We start from the raw sequence: 17,920 nt of genomic DNA on the forward strand, positions 1-17,920 counted from the left end.
GTTGGTTAAAATGTTACTCTTATTTTGTGTTGTTTGAGGAGGCTGGCAAGCTTGTAGGAGATGCCACTTACAAACGGAATTGCAATAGTTTTTATATATTGAATATCTTCTTGTTCTTTTTGTGGTGGTTCAGAGAAAAGGACTTTATTGACTAGTCTTCTTGGATAGCCATTCAAGTACAGATTGTTGGAAATTAATGCTAACTCATCTTGAAGGATCTTGTTTTCTGTTGTGATGCAAATCGCTCTCTTCTTTAACATGTGTACAATGCTGAGTTTATGTGAGATGTGGTGAGATGAGCTGAAATGTAGGTAGCGACCTGTATTGGTCGGTTTTCTGTACACCGATATATTTGTATTGCCATCAATTTGTTTTTTGATTAAGATGTCTAAAAATGGTAGTTGTTTTTCTCTTTCAAGTTCCAGAGTAAATTTAATAGAATGATGGAAGGAGTTGATCTTTTTGAGAAAATCATATAGGTCATCTTTGTTGTTGTTCCACACAATGAAGATATCGTCCACATATCTGAACCAAATTTTAGGTTTGGGAATAATTTGGGATAGGATTTTATTTTCTAAGTCTTCCATAAAGAGGTCAGCACACTGGGGAGCACAGGGAGCCCACTCTCACCTTCATGTCAATTTTTTACAGTTATTCTTGTCAGTTTTATAGTTACACATAATTGTGAGATTGTTTCAGCCTATATGTAAGTGCCCTGAAGACGCCAACATTAAAGTTGGTGAAACTAGTTGGTTAAGTTAATAAAATTGATCAACACTTGATCTGTAAACCAAAAATATTATTACTAATGGACCATCTCATCGTTCGAACATTGTGAGACAGTTTTTGAGCAAAAACCAAGTTTGTGTGTTGGATCACTCACCGTATTCACCTAATTTAGCACACTGTGGCTTCTTTCTCTTCTCCCGACTTCATTTGCTGATGAAAGGAAAGTGATATGACACCATTGAAAACATTCAAGCAGCAGTAATCATGACTCTCAACAGTATCCCAAAAACCGATATAAAAAAACTCGTTTAACGAATTAATTGGCAATGCCAAACATCGAAACTGAGGGAGAGTATATTGATTAAATAAATGATTTGAATAATTATAATTGGTCTGTGTTTTATTTTGTATCAAAAAGTTTAGTTTCTTTTTGGACAGAGTGTGTAGAATTAGAGAAAAAAAAATCAATTAAAAACTTATTGGTATCTGCTTTGCCAACATTAATGTTCTCAGTAGCAACATGAACGATATGTACTACCACTTAATGGACAACCTTTCTGTTTCTAAATGGAACCTCAAACAGCAGCCATGTTCCGTTTCAGCTACTTGAAACATCACAAAGATAGTAAATACTTGTGAATACCTCACTTCTGACATCTGATGCTTGAAGCTATTTAACTTTTTTTTTAACCCAGAATTTCCTTATCCAATTGTGCTGCATTCATATGCTGTCTTTATTGCTATCTAAATTTTGATAATCACTCCAACCTCTCTAAAGATTGATTTTTATGATTTTAATCAGTGTGGTTTGATTTATTTATTGATTTCAGTGACTATAACTTATACTGGATCGGTTTTTCCAACCATCCTGATCAGGCTGGAAAAAGAATGAAATGCTTGAGGTGGTTTCAATTGCCAGACAAGCCATATGTAATCTTTAGGCCAGTGCCTCATGGTAACACTCAGGTATTCAGGAGGCTTCTCAATCAACCAAGCAAATATTTCTCTTTACTTGACTTTTCCTGATTTTTATTTAAGATGATTTGAAATCAAGAGCAACATGGAATTTATCCAGAATTTAACCAAACTCCTCTGCAAACTGTGGTTTCAGCACTCAGGCATATCACAGTTTGCAGAAGAGCTTTGTTAAATTCTGCATATATTCCATGATATTCCTGATTTCGACTCATCTTAAATGAAAACCATAAAGTCAACAAAGAGGAATATATTCTTCTTCTTCTTCTGCCTTTCATGGAATATAGGCCATGTGGCCTGTTCCGGTCTCATGCCATCTCTTTCTTGGTCTTCCGATTCTTCTTTTCCCACTTATTTTGTATCTGTATACTATTTCTGGTAGTCTGCTGTTGTCCATTCGATTTAAATGTTCTAGCCATTTTTGTTTATACTGTCTTATGTAGTAATTAATTGGTTTGATTTTTAGGGATTGTAAGATTTCTTCATTTGTTTTGTGGTTCCACTTGGTATATCCAGCTGTTTTTCTGAGGAACTTCATTTCTGCTGTTTGAATTCGTTTTTCATCTTTCCTTTTCATGGTCCATGTTTCGCTTCCGTATAGTAGAGTTGGTTTTGACAAGACATTATATAGTCTGATTCTAGTGTGTTTTTGTACCAGGGATGGCTTAAATATACTATTTATTATGCCATTTACTTTGACAAAGTTTGATATTTTAGTGTCTATGTCTTTTTCTTCTTCGTATGATCGATCACGAAGAATCAGAATATATTACTCCCTGCAAAAGCAAATTTCCTAGCCTTCTAGGTTCATTTCAAGAAATATGCACAGCAGATGCCTATCTCAAAGATAACATTTGTGCTACCTTTGAGATAGGGTGATGTCAGATGCAAAAACATTTTTCCCTTTGAGATAGGTGAACATTCTCTGACATGGTATATCACATTGAACTTTTTAACTTCATAATATATCATGGATAGAGAATGTTAACTTTAGAATATCCTCATTTTTAATCTTCTTTGCCTTATTCTGGCAAATTCATTTGATCCTCTAACTATTCTAATGCAACAATCATGTAGAACTTTTTTTCAGTTTATTTTCTTTAAATATTGATATTCTCCAGTGCTATTTTACTAATATTGAATTTGTTTTCCTTGGAGATGTCAATTTTCACAATACCAAATGGCTTTCCTTTTCCAACAGCAGTTCAGCACTTAGAGATGTCAGAACATCTACTTGTTGTTATTGTGAATGGCAACAGCAGGTGAAGATGCTTTGATTCAGGTAGAGATGTCAAATCATTAATAATTGCTGTTATATATTCAGTTCCATTCATAATTGTAGATTAGATACATACCCTTATGCATTTTGAATAGGATTTAAATAGGCATTTTGGATATTTTTATTCTTTGTTTTAATTAATATATTAGCAGTTTATTTTCTGAACTTAGTTGGAGCTTGTCGAGGGTTTTCACTGAACTTAAGGATAATACACTCATACTAAAAGGAGAGAAAGATTTAATGCCAGGCTACCCAATCACCAAGCAGGCACACATGGATGTCCACTATCTGGCAAGAATGTAGGAATTGTAATATTGTACCAACCAGGTATATCTTCCTTATGATTAGACTCTAAGCTTCCAAATCAGCGAAAGCATGTGAACTCATCTTTCAGACTTAGCATCCTGAATTCTTTGCAGTGCTTGATCAAACCAGCAGTTGTGGCTCTGCCCACTAAACGTGATGGTAGTGGTGAGCTCAAAAATAAAGACTGTGAATGCCAAACACCCAAATGAGCTAACTGTAAGGAACATCCAGCATGCCCCCGAAAATGTCAGTGGTAGGAAGAATGAGAACAAGAGTTTAAAGAACAAAACAAAGCAGAGCATTCCATATCAGTAGACAAAGAGGATGTGTACAACATCTAATTGGAAACTCTTATGCTGGGAAGGTAGGAATTTTTTTAAAAAAGTAATTAAGTAGATATTAATATGCACGAGTGTCTCATAATTACATCATGTGTCTTAGTCTTCTTCTTACTAGAGAAGATTAATGGGAAATATCTCACTTCTCCAGAGGATACAACACTAAATTAGAATCTTTAATTAATTAAAACAAGCATGCACTTGCCAGAAATACAGGAAATGCCTCTAGACCTAGTAATAGGTAAACTTGGATACCTCTGTGTACAGAAAAATCCAGACTGGGTATTACATTCAGCTGGGTGTTAAAATACCCAGGTGAATCTGGTGGTGTCTTGAACATTTTTCCTGAGGAGAAAAACACAAACACTGGTAGTAGACAGTGTTTGGGTTTAGACTGACAAAAGCCAAACCTCACAAAATTGGAAGCAGATCCACACAAACACCTTCTTACAGGAATTGTTGCAGATTCTGCCAGGACAGGGATGATATCAAGGCTCTCCTGCAGAAATGTTAACCATTGTACTTTTTTCTCATCAAGAGACAGATTGCATAAGCCTTCATGGTTGCATATGGAAGAATAACGTCCTTGTTTCAAAGAGCTGGACTTGGATCCATGCTGAATATGAGAACCAAGACTTCTCGTGGTTCTCATGTTCAGTTTCTTTGCTTCTCAGCATTGAATACAAGAAATGACAGCCTTATATTTAAAATATTATCTTGAATGTTCTGTAATACTATACAAGCATACATTTTACTAACTAAAATGTGGCTTAATAGCAAGGTATGCTATAATGTTTACTTCAGGAAATTTTTGTTTCTGTATCAATCTATATGGAATATATGTATCAATAATTAACTGTTGTATGTCCTCAGTTGCATAGTCATAGAAACATTTTTAATGATATATTCACTTAGGGTTTAGGAACCATGAGATGACAGTAGTTGCCTATCATATTCTTCTTTTCCTGGATATCCAATAAATCATTGATAACTATGGATCAGCTATCTGTGATTGGTTAAGGGCAGAGACTGCTGCCTTCCAATTTTCAAAAATCTGAACAGCCTCACCTACTTGCTCCCTTTAGGACATTAGTGGATCCAGTACATATGCATCAGTAAACACAACCTAATTGTGTTGAATTTTTTCTTGACAATTATTCATAAGACTATAACACTTTTTTATAAAATCTTTATCAAGTAGCTTTATTTTTATCCTCCTACATGTTTCGCCAATCTGTTTCTATTGGCATCCTCAGGGAATACAAATCAGTAAGCACAAAATGAAGGTTACAGACTAGGTTATAACCGATGGTTCTAAATCATACAAAAATTGGTATTGTATGATTTAGAACCATCGGTTATAACCTAGTCTGTAACCTTCATTTTGTGCTTACTGATTTGTATTCCCTGAGGATGCCAATAGAAACAGATTGGCGAAACATGTAGGAGGATAAAAATAAAGCTACTTGATAAAGATTTTATAAAAAAGTGTTATAGTCTTACAACCTAATTGTGTTTACTGATGCATATGTACTGCTCTGTTTTATTGTAACATTGAAAATTAATCTTGTTGAAAAATAACTTTTAGCATTTTGTTCTGTTTTGTAGGGCAGAAGATAAACAAGGACTTACTGTGAAGCTTTTGCCTAAGGTTTGTAAGTTTTGAGTTTCACTGAAATTGATTGCTTTTGGAAATGTATTAGTTTCATAAATTGGATTTAGAATATTAACCACCTTATTTCAAAGCTTATGCATACTGTATAGTGAACCTGTCAATGTTTCTCTTTTGTTGTAAACCTATAATACATTAGCATTAGTGCCATTGATGGGTAAAGGTTAGATAATCTGGAAACGCTGTTCTAGAGAGCAAACATGGAACTTTTTAAGCCGCCTTAGGCTTCCAGTAAGCAGGGGGATTAGTCTAGCTCAGAGGTTGGCAAACTGTGGCTCGCAAGCTACATGCTGCTCTTTGGCTACGTATATGTGGCTCTGAAGTAAAATTGAAAATAAAAATAAAACTATCATAGTTTCATTTATAAAATTTTTAAAGGTTTTTATTCACATAATGGTGAATTCATTTGTTTTATAGGTCTCACAAAACTTCGTGGCACTAAGATGCGTGATGTCAGGGAGGGGAAAGCGAGAGTGGTGGGGGTGTACAGAGGGAGTGGCGGGCATGGTTGAGCACATGGTAGGCAGGGCAGCCAAACAAAGTGACTAATTAGAATTAGGTTTTAGGGTGCCTCGACATCTGAGGTCATTTGCAGAGCAATAAAGTGACTAATAAGTGAGCACACGGGCACCCTGTACTGGGCAAGGCAACGTTGGCAATGGTGAAATATGAAAGCGGTGTCCGTGTCACTTTGCTGTTTCTGCAATTAGTATTCTCTTTTGGCTGGGTGCATTCACAAACTGCATTAAGGTGATAAAGGCTTTCTGGCAATTATTATTATTATTGTAAAGGCAATTATTTTAAATATATATATAAAATATTGGTTTTATTATAATTAGATACGTTGAAGGTCGCAATTTACTGCGGCGGATTTTATTTCACGTGCAACTGTTACAATCAAACGTGTTACCGGTGAGATTTATTTTTATTATATTTTCGAATTATTGTCATTTATTATTTTGAATAATCACTTAGTTCTTTTTATTTTCTTTTTATATAATGTATTTATATAACGTGTTAAATAAAATATATTGTTTAGGGTGCTTTTCAACATGGCTACAAAGAAAAAACTAAGAAAAACAACAGATGAGCATTGTGACTTTAAAACTGAATGGACTGAATCTTTCATGTTTATCTTGAACTTAGATGACCTTCCAACCCGTCTTATTTGCCAAGAAAACTGTAGCACAACAAAAAGTGAAATTTGGAGAGACACTTCATGACAAAACATGTCTCATTTGCCAGAAAATATCCTGTCGGTGACATGAGAAAGAGAGCAATTGAAGAACTTCTGAAAAATGTTGAAAAATCAAGTTCTGTATTTAATTATTGGAGAGAGTCTGCCAGTGATGTTAATATTGCAAGCTTCGTAGTGAGTCAGGAGATCGCTAAGAGAGGAAAACCATTCACAGATGGTGAATACATAAAATGTTGTTTGTTAATGCATCTGAAGAACTTTTTTGGAATTTCAAAAACAAAGCAGAGATTTTAAATAAAATTAAAAACATACCGTTATCTGCCAAAACAGTAACAGATAGGACATTGAATTGGCTTCAATTTTATCAATTGCTGTAGATGAGCCTTGTGACATCAAGGACACAGCCCAAGTTTCCCTTTTTGTGTTGTATGTATCATCTGAGGGTCCGAGAGAAGAACTTCTGGGATTATTGCCACTCAAGGGCCAAACGTGTGGAGAGGACATAGCAAATGTCGTCCTTGAATGCATGGAAAAAAAAATCACATCCCACTCAATAAAATTATGCCAATTGCAACTGATGGTGCAAAAAATATGACGGGGGCAAAAAAGGATTTTGTTTCAATTTTAAAAGGAAAAATTAATCATGAAGTGATTACTTTCCATTGTATATTCCATTAGGAAGCACTTTGTGCACAAACATTTACAGAAGAAATTAGTAAAATTATGGAATTGGTAATTAAGATTACCAACACCATTATAGCAAGGGGACCTAACGATCGAAAATTTAAAGAGTTGCTAAGTGAAATGGAGAGCAAGTATTCAGATCTTCTCCAGTACAACAGGGTTCGATGGCTTTCCAGAGGCAACATGTTAAAGCGTTTTGCATCTTGCATAAATGAAATTAAACTATTCCTCGACAACAAGGATGTTCAATATCCAGAATTAATAGAAGATCAATGGTTGCAAAAATTGTACTTTATGGTGGATGTTACATCACAACTGAATCAGCTCAATCGTAAATAAATTACAAGGCAAGGGAAATACTGCTTTTTCAATGCTAGAGGAAGTTATTTCATTTGAAAAGAAATTGATTCTGTTCGCTTAAGATTTAGAGAGGAACTTTAGTTCATTTCCCAAACTTGTCTCAATATCACCGAGAAAACAATACCCTCATTAACAAAGATTATTTCAAGACAGCAGTTTTAAACATGAAAGAATCTTTTCTTCAAAGGTTTCAGGAATTCAGAAATAATAAAGCGACTCTAGCTTTTATTACAAATCCTATTAATGCCAATGTGAAGGAATTAAAGTTTTCTCCATTTGATATTGACACGGCTAATTTTGAAATACAATTGCTGGACTTGACAAGCAAAGACTTATGGAACTCCAAATTTGTACATCTTGGTACTGAAATAGAAGAACTGGAAAAAGAAAAATGCAGTCTGATTTCACAATGCAAGCAGACTGCTATAAAAGAACTACAGAAGGCAGATTCAATGATTTTCAATACTTGGAATAGTCTTCCGGACTTATATCATGAGTTGAAAAAATTTGCATTTGGTGTTCTCAGTATCTTCGGATCTACATATTTATGTGAGCAATCGTTTTCTAACATGAATTTCATTAAATGTAAATTGAGGACCGAAATTACTGATGCCAACTTGGAATCGTGCCTTAAATTAAAAACGACTAGTTACAAACCGGACATACAGAAACTTTGTAAGGAAATGCAAGCTCATTGCTCACACTGATTAAAACCAATGAGAGCAATTTTTTGTGTGATTTTTTTCTTCATTTAATAAAGATATAATTAATATTATAACTTATGTATTACTATAAATTTACTATAATATTAACTTTAAATTTTCCTTATTTGTGAAAATATATTTATGGCTCTCGAATAATTTTTAAATTGTTGTGAGGGGGACAGGTTTGTCTCTTCTGTCTCAAAAGTTTGCCAACCCTTGGTCTAGCTGTTGAGAAATCATCTCTGTTGAATGGTTGAGTGGTAGTTGTACCTTTTGAAAAATACCACAAATGTGATGAAAAGCCTGTAGTACAATTAGTTAGATATATATAAAACTGTTTTTGGATAAGTATTTATAGATAGGCTTATAATTTTGTTTTGATGAATTTTGTTGCCATTTCTCATAGCAAAAATGATATGATAAAGGTTAAAGATCCTAAATACTAAATTCATTGAATTACATTCAGCCAATGCGCAATTAGTACTATCATGGACTCCCTGTTATACTGAAGAAACAAAAGCACTATCAGAAACCAAAAAAAACTGCATTTAATAAACATTAAATGCAGTTTTTTTAAAACTAATATAGCCTGCTAATAATCAATGACCTGCTCCATTTGACCACCAATCCACTAAATGACAGTACAGTACAGTACAGTGCTTTCCTCCTTCTCAATTGACAAACCTTGCATCAAACACACCACTGCAACCCACAGAACGACAACTGCTGTAAACCTAAATTTTGGATCTCCAAACCATTCTTTGATTGGATTAGGATAACTGTTGATTTCAATGCATGCAAAATACAATTCTGCCTTATTTCCAACGAAAAAGATTCATATTCTCCCAGCCTTACCTTTGACAATACCCAAATCTCTAGGCAGGATTAGATTTTTCTCCTTGGGATTACCTTGACATCAAGACTCTCCTGGCATAAACACATTACAACCATTGCCTCCTCAGTATCCAAAAAATTTGGATTCCTCTTTTGTTCCAAGTATTACTTTACCTCTGAATAGCTATTAACCCTGTACAAATCACAAATTCACTCATCCATCAAGTACTATCCACACATCTGGAGTGGTTCTCCAAGTAGCTCCACTAATAATACTCACTCAATGCAGTACAGAAGAGAGCAGTCAGACTGATAAATGATTCATCTCTTACCAACTCACTCCACCCACTCTCTCACAAGCATTTAGTATCTACTGCATGCATTTTCTACAGATATTTCCAAGGTAAATGTTCATCAGAACTAGCATCAGCAATTCTCTCTTTCTGAAAGTAGACAAAAGAATTAACAAAGCTAATAGGTGGGAAGTCAACTGAATAAATTTATAAATATAAAATTTATATTTATATCCATATTTTCTTATATGGAGTAAGAGAGAAATTAGCCGAAACACCCAACTAGCTGTCTGCAAGACTGTGTTCAAACCAATTTTAATTTATGGATCTTAGAGCTTGGTTAGAAATAAGACTTGATCAATGACTACAATATGAACGTTCTGAAAAAAATTAGTGGAGCATATTAAAAATGAAGATATTTGGAAGTAACTGGACATTGTTAACATTCACGAATGTGTGAGCAGTGCTAATCTGAGGTGGTGTGGTCACTTAAACAGAATAGATATGGAGAGTTCAATGAAGTGTTTTTTTCCCCAGGATGGCAGGAAAAAGAATCAGAGGATGATCAAGTGAGAAGTGCTTTAGAAGACTGAAATATAAGATTTGAAAGGATGGGACTCCTGACAGATAACTGATTAATTTGGAGAATGAAATTAACTTTTCATGCAGTACTCTCATAATATCCTGAACATCTCCTGAGAGTATACCAGGAAGTTAATGATTAGCTATAAAGATAAGAATTTTTGAACTATTATCATAATTTTTCTATTTATAAATTTCATACTCCCGCTAGTTTGTCTACGAGGTGGTATGAAAAAGTTTCGAGACTAGCTATAAAAACGAGACTAGTTTATAAAAAATTACTTTATTTATCTACTTTTACACACTACCACCTTCAAAATAGTCCCCTTGCATAGCAATACAGCGCTCCCAGCGTTCCTGCCACTTCTGGAATGTGTCCTGGAAGTCTTCTTTTCGAAGCGCGTCAAGCACCTTCTGCAATTTGTGCGATCTCCACAGTGGTGTCAAAAAGTCAACCTCTGAGCTGGATCTTCATCTGCGGGAAGGGGCGAAGTCCGCAGGAGCCAAATCTGGAGAGTAGGGTGGGTGCAGAAGTGAAATCATGTTGTTTCCGGCGAGAAACTCGTGTGAGGAGAGCTTGGTGACAGGGTGCATTGTCGTTGTGGAGCATCCAGTTTTTCATGTGCAACAGATCCGGTCATTTTCACCTAATATCCTCCCTCAGATGCCTTAAAACATGGCAGTAGAACTCGCTATTGACGGTCTGGCCCCTGGGGACGAATTCTCAATGCACAATGCCGCAAATGTTGAATGGCGCATTTTCAAATCACACGTGAGGATTGCCTGGACTGCTCCTTATGACACACCAACAATGTCAGCAGTGTTGTGGAGTGTTCTCTGACGATTCTCATGCACAAGTTGCCAAATGGTTTTGACATTTTGGGGGAGTTGAGCTTGTTGAAGGTCCTCCTGATCTCTCGTCATCTTCCAGTGATGTTTTTGCGCTCTTGAAGCGCACATGCAACTCAAAACACCTCAAACAACTCATTGCAGCATTACAGTAAACTTTCTGAATTATGTCAAACATCTCTGTGGCAGATATGCCCAGTTTTATGCAGAATTTCACGTTCGCTCTTTGTTCTAATTTGTTGTCCATGATGAAATTGCCGACGTGGTAACGCACGTGGTCAGAATAGCACCAGTTGCACAGCTCCCGATGTACACAGGATGATGTCTTTTGGCACACTGACTTACGAAGGGCGGTGCTCACTGTGACTGTGCTTGCAGCCTTGTGCTGCCATCTGTTGGCATGTTACAAAACTAGTCTCAACTTTTTGATACCACCTCGTGTATTCATTTCATTTAACATCCCATCAGTTTAACTCATCTTCAGAGAAGATTTCTGTATCAATACTTGTTGGTCCTGTCAAGTTTTATGCATCGAATTATTCTGTTGTCAGTGATCAAAACTTGTTTTATTTGCAAAATTATTTTTAGATAACAATGATTTATGGGGGCATGTGTTTAGTTTTTATTTTATTTTTTATTTGTTTTTGCATTTCTAGTTATTGCTTACATCCATACCACTCATCAGTCAAATATCATTGGTGATGTAAGAAAGGTATATTTACTGATTGACTTCAATTTGTGATCAAACTTCGTAAACAGTAAATATACTTGAAAGTACAATTAGTAAATTTATTGCACTTTGGTCAGGAAGATATTTATTTCCCACTAATATAGAAAGAACTTTTATAAGAATGTTTCTAGATAAGAAACTAGATAAAGGTAAGTTATCTACTTTCATTTCACAAATCATGGATTTTCTGCCAGTATCTTGAACTTTCATCCTGCAAATAGCAAATAAGCCACAGAGCTAATTTGTTTGTTCAGGAAGATGAATCTTCATCTTCCTGTGTAAAATTGCTGTAAAAATATGACTGTTCATCAGGATTAAATAAATTATGTCTATTGCAATAAGTCATATTGAAAGTGATTGACATTTTTGGCAACAGCCTGTTTCTTGTTCTCACACACATTACCTATAATGTGACAATGCAATGTGTGCGAACAGGTGATTAGAAAGAGAAGTCGAAAGAAGGTGATTAAATCTGCTAATGTGTTTCTTGAAGATTTAGAAGTAATATGGGTCACTATAATGTATCCATACACGGATTCTTCTTCAAGTGTCATCCCTTAGAAGGAGGTTGGCAACCATATCATGGAACTTTTTTTTTCTTTCTTTTGCTGCTCTGGAACATTTATGGTAATTCAAGCCAGTCCAGTCCTTAATGTCTTCAAAACCACATTCTCCTGGGTCTACCTCTCCCTCTTTTTCGATCCAGTTTCCCTTCTAATATTAATTTCTGAATGCCTTCTTGTCTAGTTAGATGTCCAAAATATTTAAGTTTTCGTTCTTTAATTATTTTTGTTAATGTTCTTTTCATTTTTGCTTTCTTTAAAACATCTTCATTTCTCATTTTCTCTGTCCATGATATTTTCAACATTCTTCGGATAGTCCACATTTCGAAGGCTTCTAATTTTTTCTCTGCTTCTTTATTTAGAGTCCGTGTTTCACTGTTGTAGAGAAGACTTGACCAGATATAGCATTTCATTAATCTTTTTCTTGTGTCTATATTAATGTCTCTGGATGTTAGAACAATTTTCATATCAATAAAGGCTTTTCTTACTATCTCTTTCTTTTTATTTCTTTAAGGGAATTTCCTCCATCTGTAAACATTTGTCCCAAATATATAAAAGACTGAACCTGATCAATTTTCTTTTTGTTAACTGTTATGTTTAATTTCTTATTTATTGGTTCTTTTGATATAACTGAACTAATGCTCTTGCACTTTGTTTTCTTTAAGTTAATAATTAATCCCATGTCTAAGCTTCTGTTGTAAATTTCTGTGATTAAGTTTTGAAGATCATCTTCAGATTCAGCTATAAGGACTGTATCATCTGCATACCTGAAGTTGTTGAAGTTCCTACCCCTGACGTTTACACCCTTCGATTATGAAATATCTTTAAAAACTTGCTCACCATATATATTATACAGTAAGGTGATAAGACACATCCTTGTCTTACTCCTTTTTTTTTTTTTTATTTCAAAGTTGTCAGAATATGCATTTTTATATCTTATTGAGGCTTTGATACCAGTATATATATTTGTAATTATACGTAAATCTTTTCTTTTAACCCATTATTCTGTGAGATATGTATTAATTTCTTGTGATCTATTGAATCAAATGCTTTGGTGTAATGAATAAAACAAAGATATATGCTTTTATATACACGGATTGGGAAGTAGGAAAAAACCTGAGATAAAAAGGAAGATGAATCTATTGAGCTGTCACAAGTCAACTTTTGCAAGTTTTGAAAGAAGAAAGTTGAGGTGAAAGAGAATTAGATTTGATCATAGCATCAGAAGGCATCTCAGTTACGGATGTGGCTGTTGTGCAATCAGTTGGAGACAGTGATCATGGTATACTGATCTGGGAAGTAGCTAATTATATTGATACTAGGGGGACTCCATCCCCCTGACGCCTACGGCACCCAACCCCCCCATGTTCCGGACTGGTACGCCGGTTCTCCTTGAACTACAGCCTAATGGTGAGCTTACCACCATTAAGTAGTAGTGATCAGAACCTTGAGAGACTAACCCTGAAGGGTAGCTCTCCACTAAGTTCTGGTAAACTGCTGCCCCCAAATAACACTTGTCAGCTAAATAGCTGACAAGTGTTATTTGGGCGAGTAGGTCTGACATGCAACCTTCACTCCAGTTCATCCCAAAGATGTTCAGTAGGGTTGAGGTTGGAGCTTTGTCCTGACCAGTTTAGTTGTTCCACCTTCATATCTTCAAACCATGGAGTTAGGACCCTTGCTTTGGGAGCAAGTGTGTTATCATGCTGATACAGAAAAGGACCTAGTGTGGGAAGAACGGAAGTGTCCAAAATGTCATAGCAGGCATCATTTAAATATCCGGACATAGAAACCAATGGGCCCAGTCCAAACCAGGAAAAACAGCCCCAGACCATTGTGCTACCACCTCCAAATTTCACGGTTGATATAAGACATTCCAGTACATATCGTTCACCAGGCATCCACCAAGTCCAGTCATATTTGTTGAATTGCCAGATAGTGTATCCCGATTTATCATTTCACAGTCCGACTGATGGTTTAGATGATGGTTTAGATATGCAGTGGTAAATGTATTTGGTATTATATTTGTGACTTTTCTGCATCTGTACTGTGATTAATTTTCCTAAGTAAGGCAATTTTAAGAGTGCCTTAATTAGTATATACCCAGACAAGGAAGATGATATTTTCTTAGATGAGTGAGCCTCCATAGCTCAGTTGGTGTCAGTGATGCCCTTTGGTTGGATAGATTTTGGTTTGAATCCCATCTAGGACACAGAAAATGTTTATTAACAGAGACCTCAAGAGAATTACTGATTGAGGGAAGCCACACATCACCATAACAGCTGTCATATCTTATCTTAAACTAATTCATGTTAGATGCACTCACCACTTCAAGAGGCAAGTTGTTCTACTCTCTCACTATTCTTTGAGAGCAAAATCTAGCTCTCATCCCCTCCTTAATCATATACACTACTTCCATGGATGTCTCCTGGTCTTCTTCCCTCCTTCTATCTTATTAACACACTTTCATTTATAGGTCCAAGTCATATGCCCTTTCTTTGTCCTGTTTACTAGTATTAGCAGTTTACTCTGTCTGTCCTCAATCAACATTTGACAAGCTCAGTAACATCCTTATACCTCTTCTTTCTACATTTCTGTAGCTTCTTCATCTTCTGGAAACCCAGAAGACATAATCTGCACCTAGTAGTCCAGGTGTGCAGTCATATTACAGCTTTGTAAAGAAGCAAATGACTTCCTTATCCTTATACATCATTTTAGCATCAGTTATCCTCTGAGTTGTATTTGCATTCTTTGTTATCTTTGAACTTCAACTTCCTCTTCACCATAACTGCAAGATCCTTAGCCTAATCAGTTTCTCCAAGCATGATCCCACTAATATAATTTGCCTTTGGACATCTCATTACACACTAAAATGCCTGACTTCACTAACATTTACTAATATTGAAATGACAACCATTATCATCTGACCACAGTTCTAGCTTTTTGAAGTCATTTTGTAAGTGCTGCATATCAGTAGCATTCATGATTGCCTTGCCTATCTTTGTATTGTGAACAAACAATTGAACGCCTCCTCTCAGGTCCTTTCCAATATTATTAAAGTGATCAGTGGAACACCACTGATCACTTTAAATTTGGCAGATTTATCCCCAATCCCATACATGTTTTTATACCAGTCTATCAGCGACCAGTTTATTCAAGTAAAAGTTTATATTCCATCCTGTATTCTCCAGTTTATGCAACAGCTTTTCATGTAGTATCCTGTCAAAAGCTGTAGCAAAGTCTAACAATATCACAGGAACAATTTGCTCATTATAAAATATGAGCAAATTGTTCCAGACATGACCTTCCTTTAGTAAACCCATTTTGTTTTTTGCAGAGTGCAGCTTGTCTGTCAACCAGTGTCCATTACTTATCTAAAATCTTCACTGCCATTCCATTGATATTGAGAGGTCAGTAGCTAGACACATCAGTTTTTCCACCACTTACTACAATGGGACTGGTGTCCATCTTTCCATTTCTGTGGGATGAGCTGACTCAAGTTGCATAGTGAGGTCAAGGACCTAAGTTCAACCAAACATTCTTTTAGCATATTTTCACCTATTTCTATTGGTGAATTTTTATTCAGGTGTTCTAGTACCTCTTCTTTCACCAATAGAAACAGGTGAAAATATGCTAAAGGAATGTTTGGTTGAACTTAGGTCCTTGATCTCACTATGCAACTTGAGTCAGTTCATCCCACAGAAATGGAAAGATGGACACCAGTTGAGTGTAGTGGCAGCACTATGTTTCTTATGTGCACAAAGTTAAGTTATTCTTGCATTCTTTCTTTTATTTGCTTCATAATGATAAAATTCTTTGAGATTACCTTAACCCTACATGACAATTTCTTTTCATGCTCACTTTGATTTTTGTCAGTACTCTTTTCTGGGTTTCACTTTATATATTTTACAATTCCTCTTATCCCCATGATAGTCCTTCTACACCTGGATTTCTTGTTTAATAAAGTCATACATCCATTTCACTCCCACCCTGTTCTTTGAACTAGAAGAACACGTTCAACCACTGCATCATTTAAATATCTTCTTACAGCTTCTCATGCACTACTGATATCCTTAAGGACCGAACTTAGTGTTCTCCTGAGCTTGTAAAAAATATTCTGAATGTAATTCAGCATATACTTATTTACTTTCCAGGTCAGTGACAAAACTGTTACACCCTTAACTGAGATCTCTTCTGATGCAATGAGTAAATCTGTCACATTCTGACCTGGAGTTCTGTCTTTCACTTGCCGCTCGAGAAAGTTGTCTTCCAACAGCTGAATAAATTCTTCATTGTGATCAGGGGTTTTCTCAGCTAATCAATCAGTATTTGGATTATTTAAGTCACCCATAATGATTACTCATTTAATACCTAGTAGGTTAATTTGTGATTCCTTCCATCATCTTCAGGAATTGAATTGCCAGGCCTGTTAATAACACTTCACTATGTATTTCATCTTTTAACTTCCATCCACTTCATGGTAGATAGCTTCAAATTCAGTGAGGCATGGAATATTATCACTATTTTTTCTTTTACGAGTTTCTGTCCTAACAGAATTCAAACCATCCATCATTAATAGTATCCACTCTTCTGTCTTTGCTGAAAATCTTTACCTTTTACATTTTCAATTACTACTTCAGACTCTGAGAGCCAGATTTCCCTAATGCCAACAATTTTCAGCCACAACCTATTCACCAAACCAATAAACTCAACACCTTTGTTCCTGATGATCCTGGTGTGTGAACACACGTGTGTGTGTGTAAACATAAGTTACCTATTGGCTTTTTCATATACTTACATCTGCAGTTTTTTTGGTGTCCAGTTATATAGCTTTTCCTTTACCCTTCTCTGCACATGCTCAAAAAATATCAGAGCCCAATGTAGGTTCACTTGTTCACCAGATTTATAATCATGCTCATTAACATTCATATTGTTATCACATTTCTATACCTTAGTTCCACATGCATACACATTCATCAACATTCTTTCCATGATGATCTAGTTCCCATTAACTCTGCATTAGTTGTCCCTCTAACAAATTATTTCTCAATGTTCCTGTTGCCTAATCCACGTGCAGGCTATCCTTATAAAAATCCTTTTCATCATCAGTCTCATTCCACACATCAAAAACTCCTGCACATTTCTTCTAGATTATAAATTAAAGATGCCAAGAAATTATATTCTTGGTTTAATCCTTTATCCAAGTGTAAGCAAACAAAGTTTGTGGGTGAAGTAACTTCATGACTGGGCAACTCACATATAGAGGCTAAAAACTTCACATCACTTGCCTTAGTATCCGATAATGCAAAGCACATATCCTTAGACATGCATAATGCTGTGCATTATGGGAGATATAAAATAAAACAGTGTTTTATTTTATATTTAATGTTTATGTTTATTGAATCTAATGTTAACAGCATTTAATGTTTTTTTTAAATATATATATATTGCATTTTCATGCCAAATTTATTACAGTTGTTATTCGGTTTAATAATAAAGAATCCTGGATTTTCCCTAGATTTGTTTTAGTTTACATCATCTGCATAAAGAGCTAAGTTTGATATCTCTGATTCTGATAGCAGTTTTAATGCCATTATTTCATGTGATCCATGTATATAATAAGAGTGGACATAAAGTGCAGCTTTGTTTCACACCTGATTTTACATCAGAATAGCTTATACTTCATTTTCTAGTTGCTGACTTACAACTTAAATACAGACTATGTATTTCCCTCTGTTCACTCCATATAACTTTTGTATACTGAACTGCTTTTCTTTTTTTCTTGGCCCTTTATCATATATATGCTTTTTTCAGTTCTCTGAAA

At 35.3% G+C, this 17,920-nt stretch overlaps 1 protein-coding gene across 2 annotated transcripts in view; it reads left to right on the forward strand.

Annotated features, from left to right (window-relative positions):
• Positions 1 to 17,920, forward strand: part of Crag (DENN domain-containing protein Crag) — a 718,705-nt gene that overhangs the window by 293,013 nt on the left and 407,772 nt on the right. For both annotated transcript variants that reach the window (XM_090406570.1, XM_090406571.1), the window contains exon 13: positions 5,236 to 5,278. In XM_090406570.1, coding sequence (XP_090262696.1) covers positions 5,236 to 5,278 — 43 coding nt within the window. The remainder of the gene's footprint in view (positions 1 to 5,235; positions 5,279 to 17,920) is intronic.

Source organism: Typopeltis vanoorti, chromosome 16, assembly GCF_054136105.1.
Source record: "Typopeltis vanoorti isolate ZY-2024b chromosome 16, IOZ_Tvanoo_1.0, whole genome shotgun sequence".
NCBI classification, from domain to species: domain Eukaryota; kingdom Metazoa; phylum Arthropoda; class Arachnida; order Uropygi; family Thelyphonidae; genus Typopeltis; species Typopeltis vanoorti.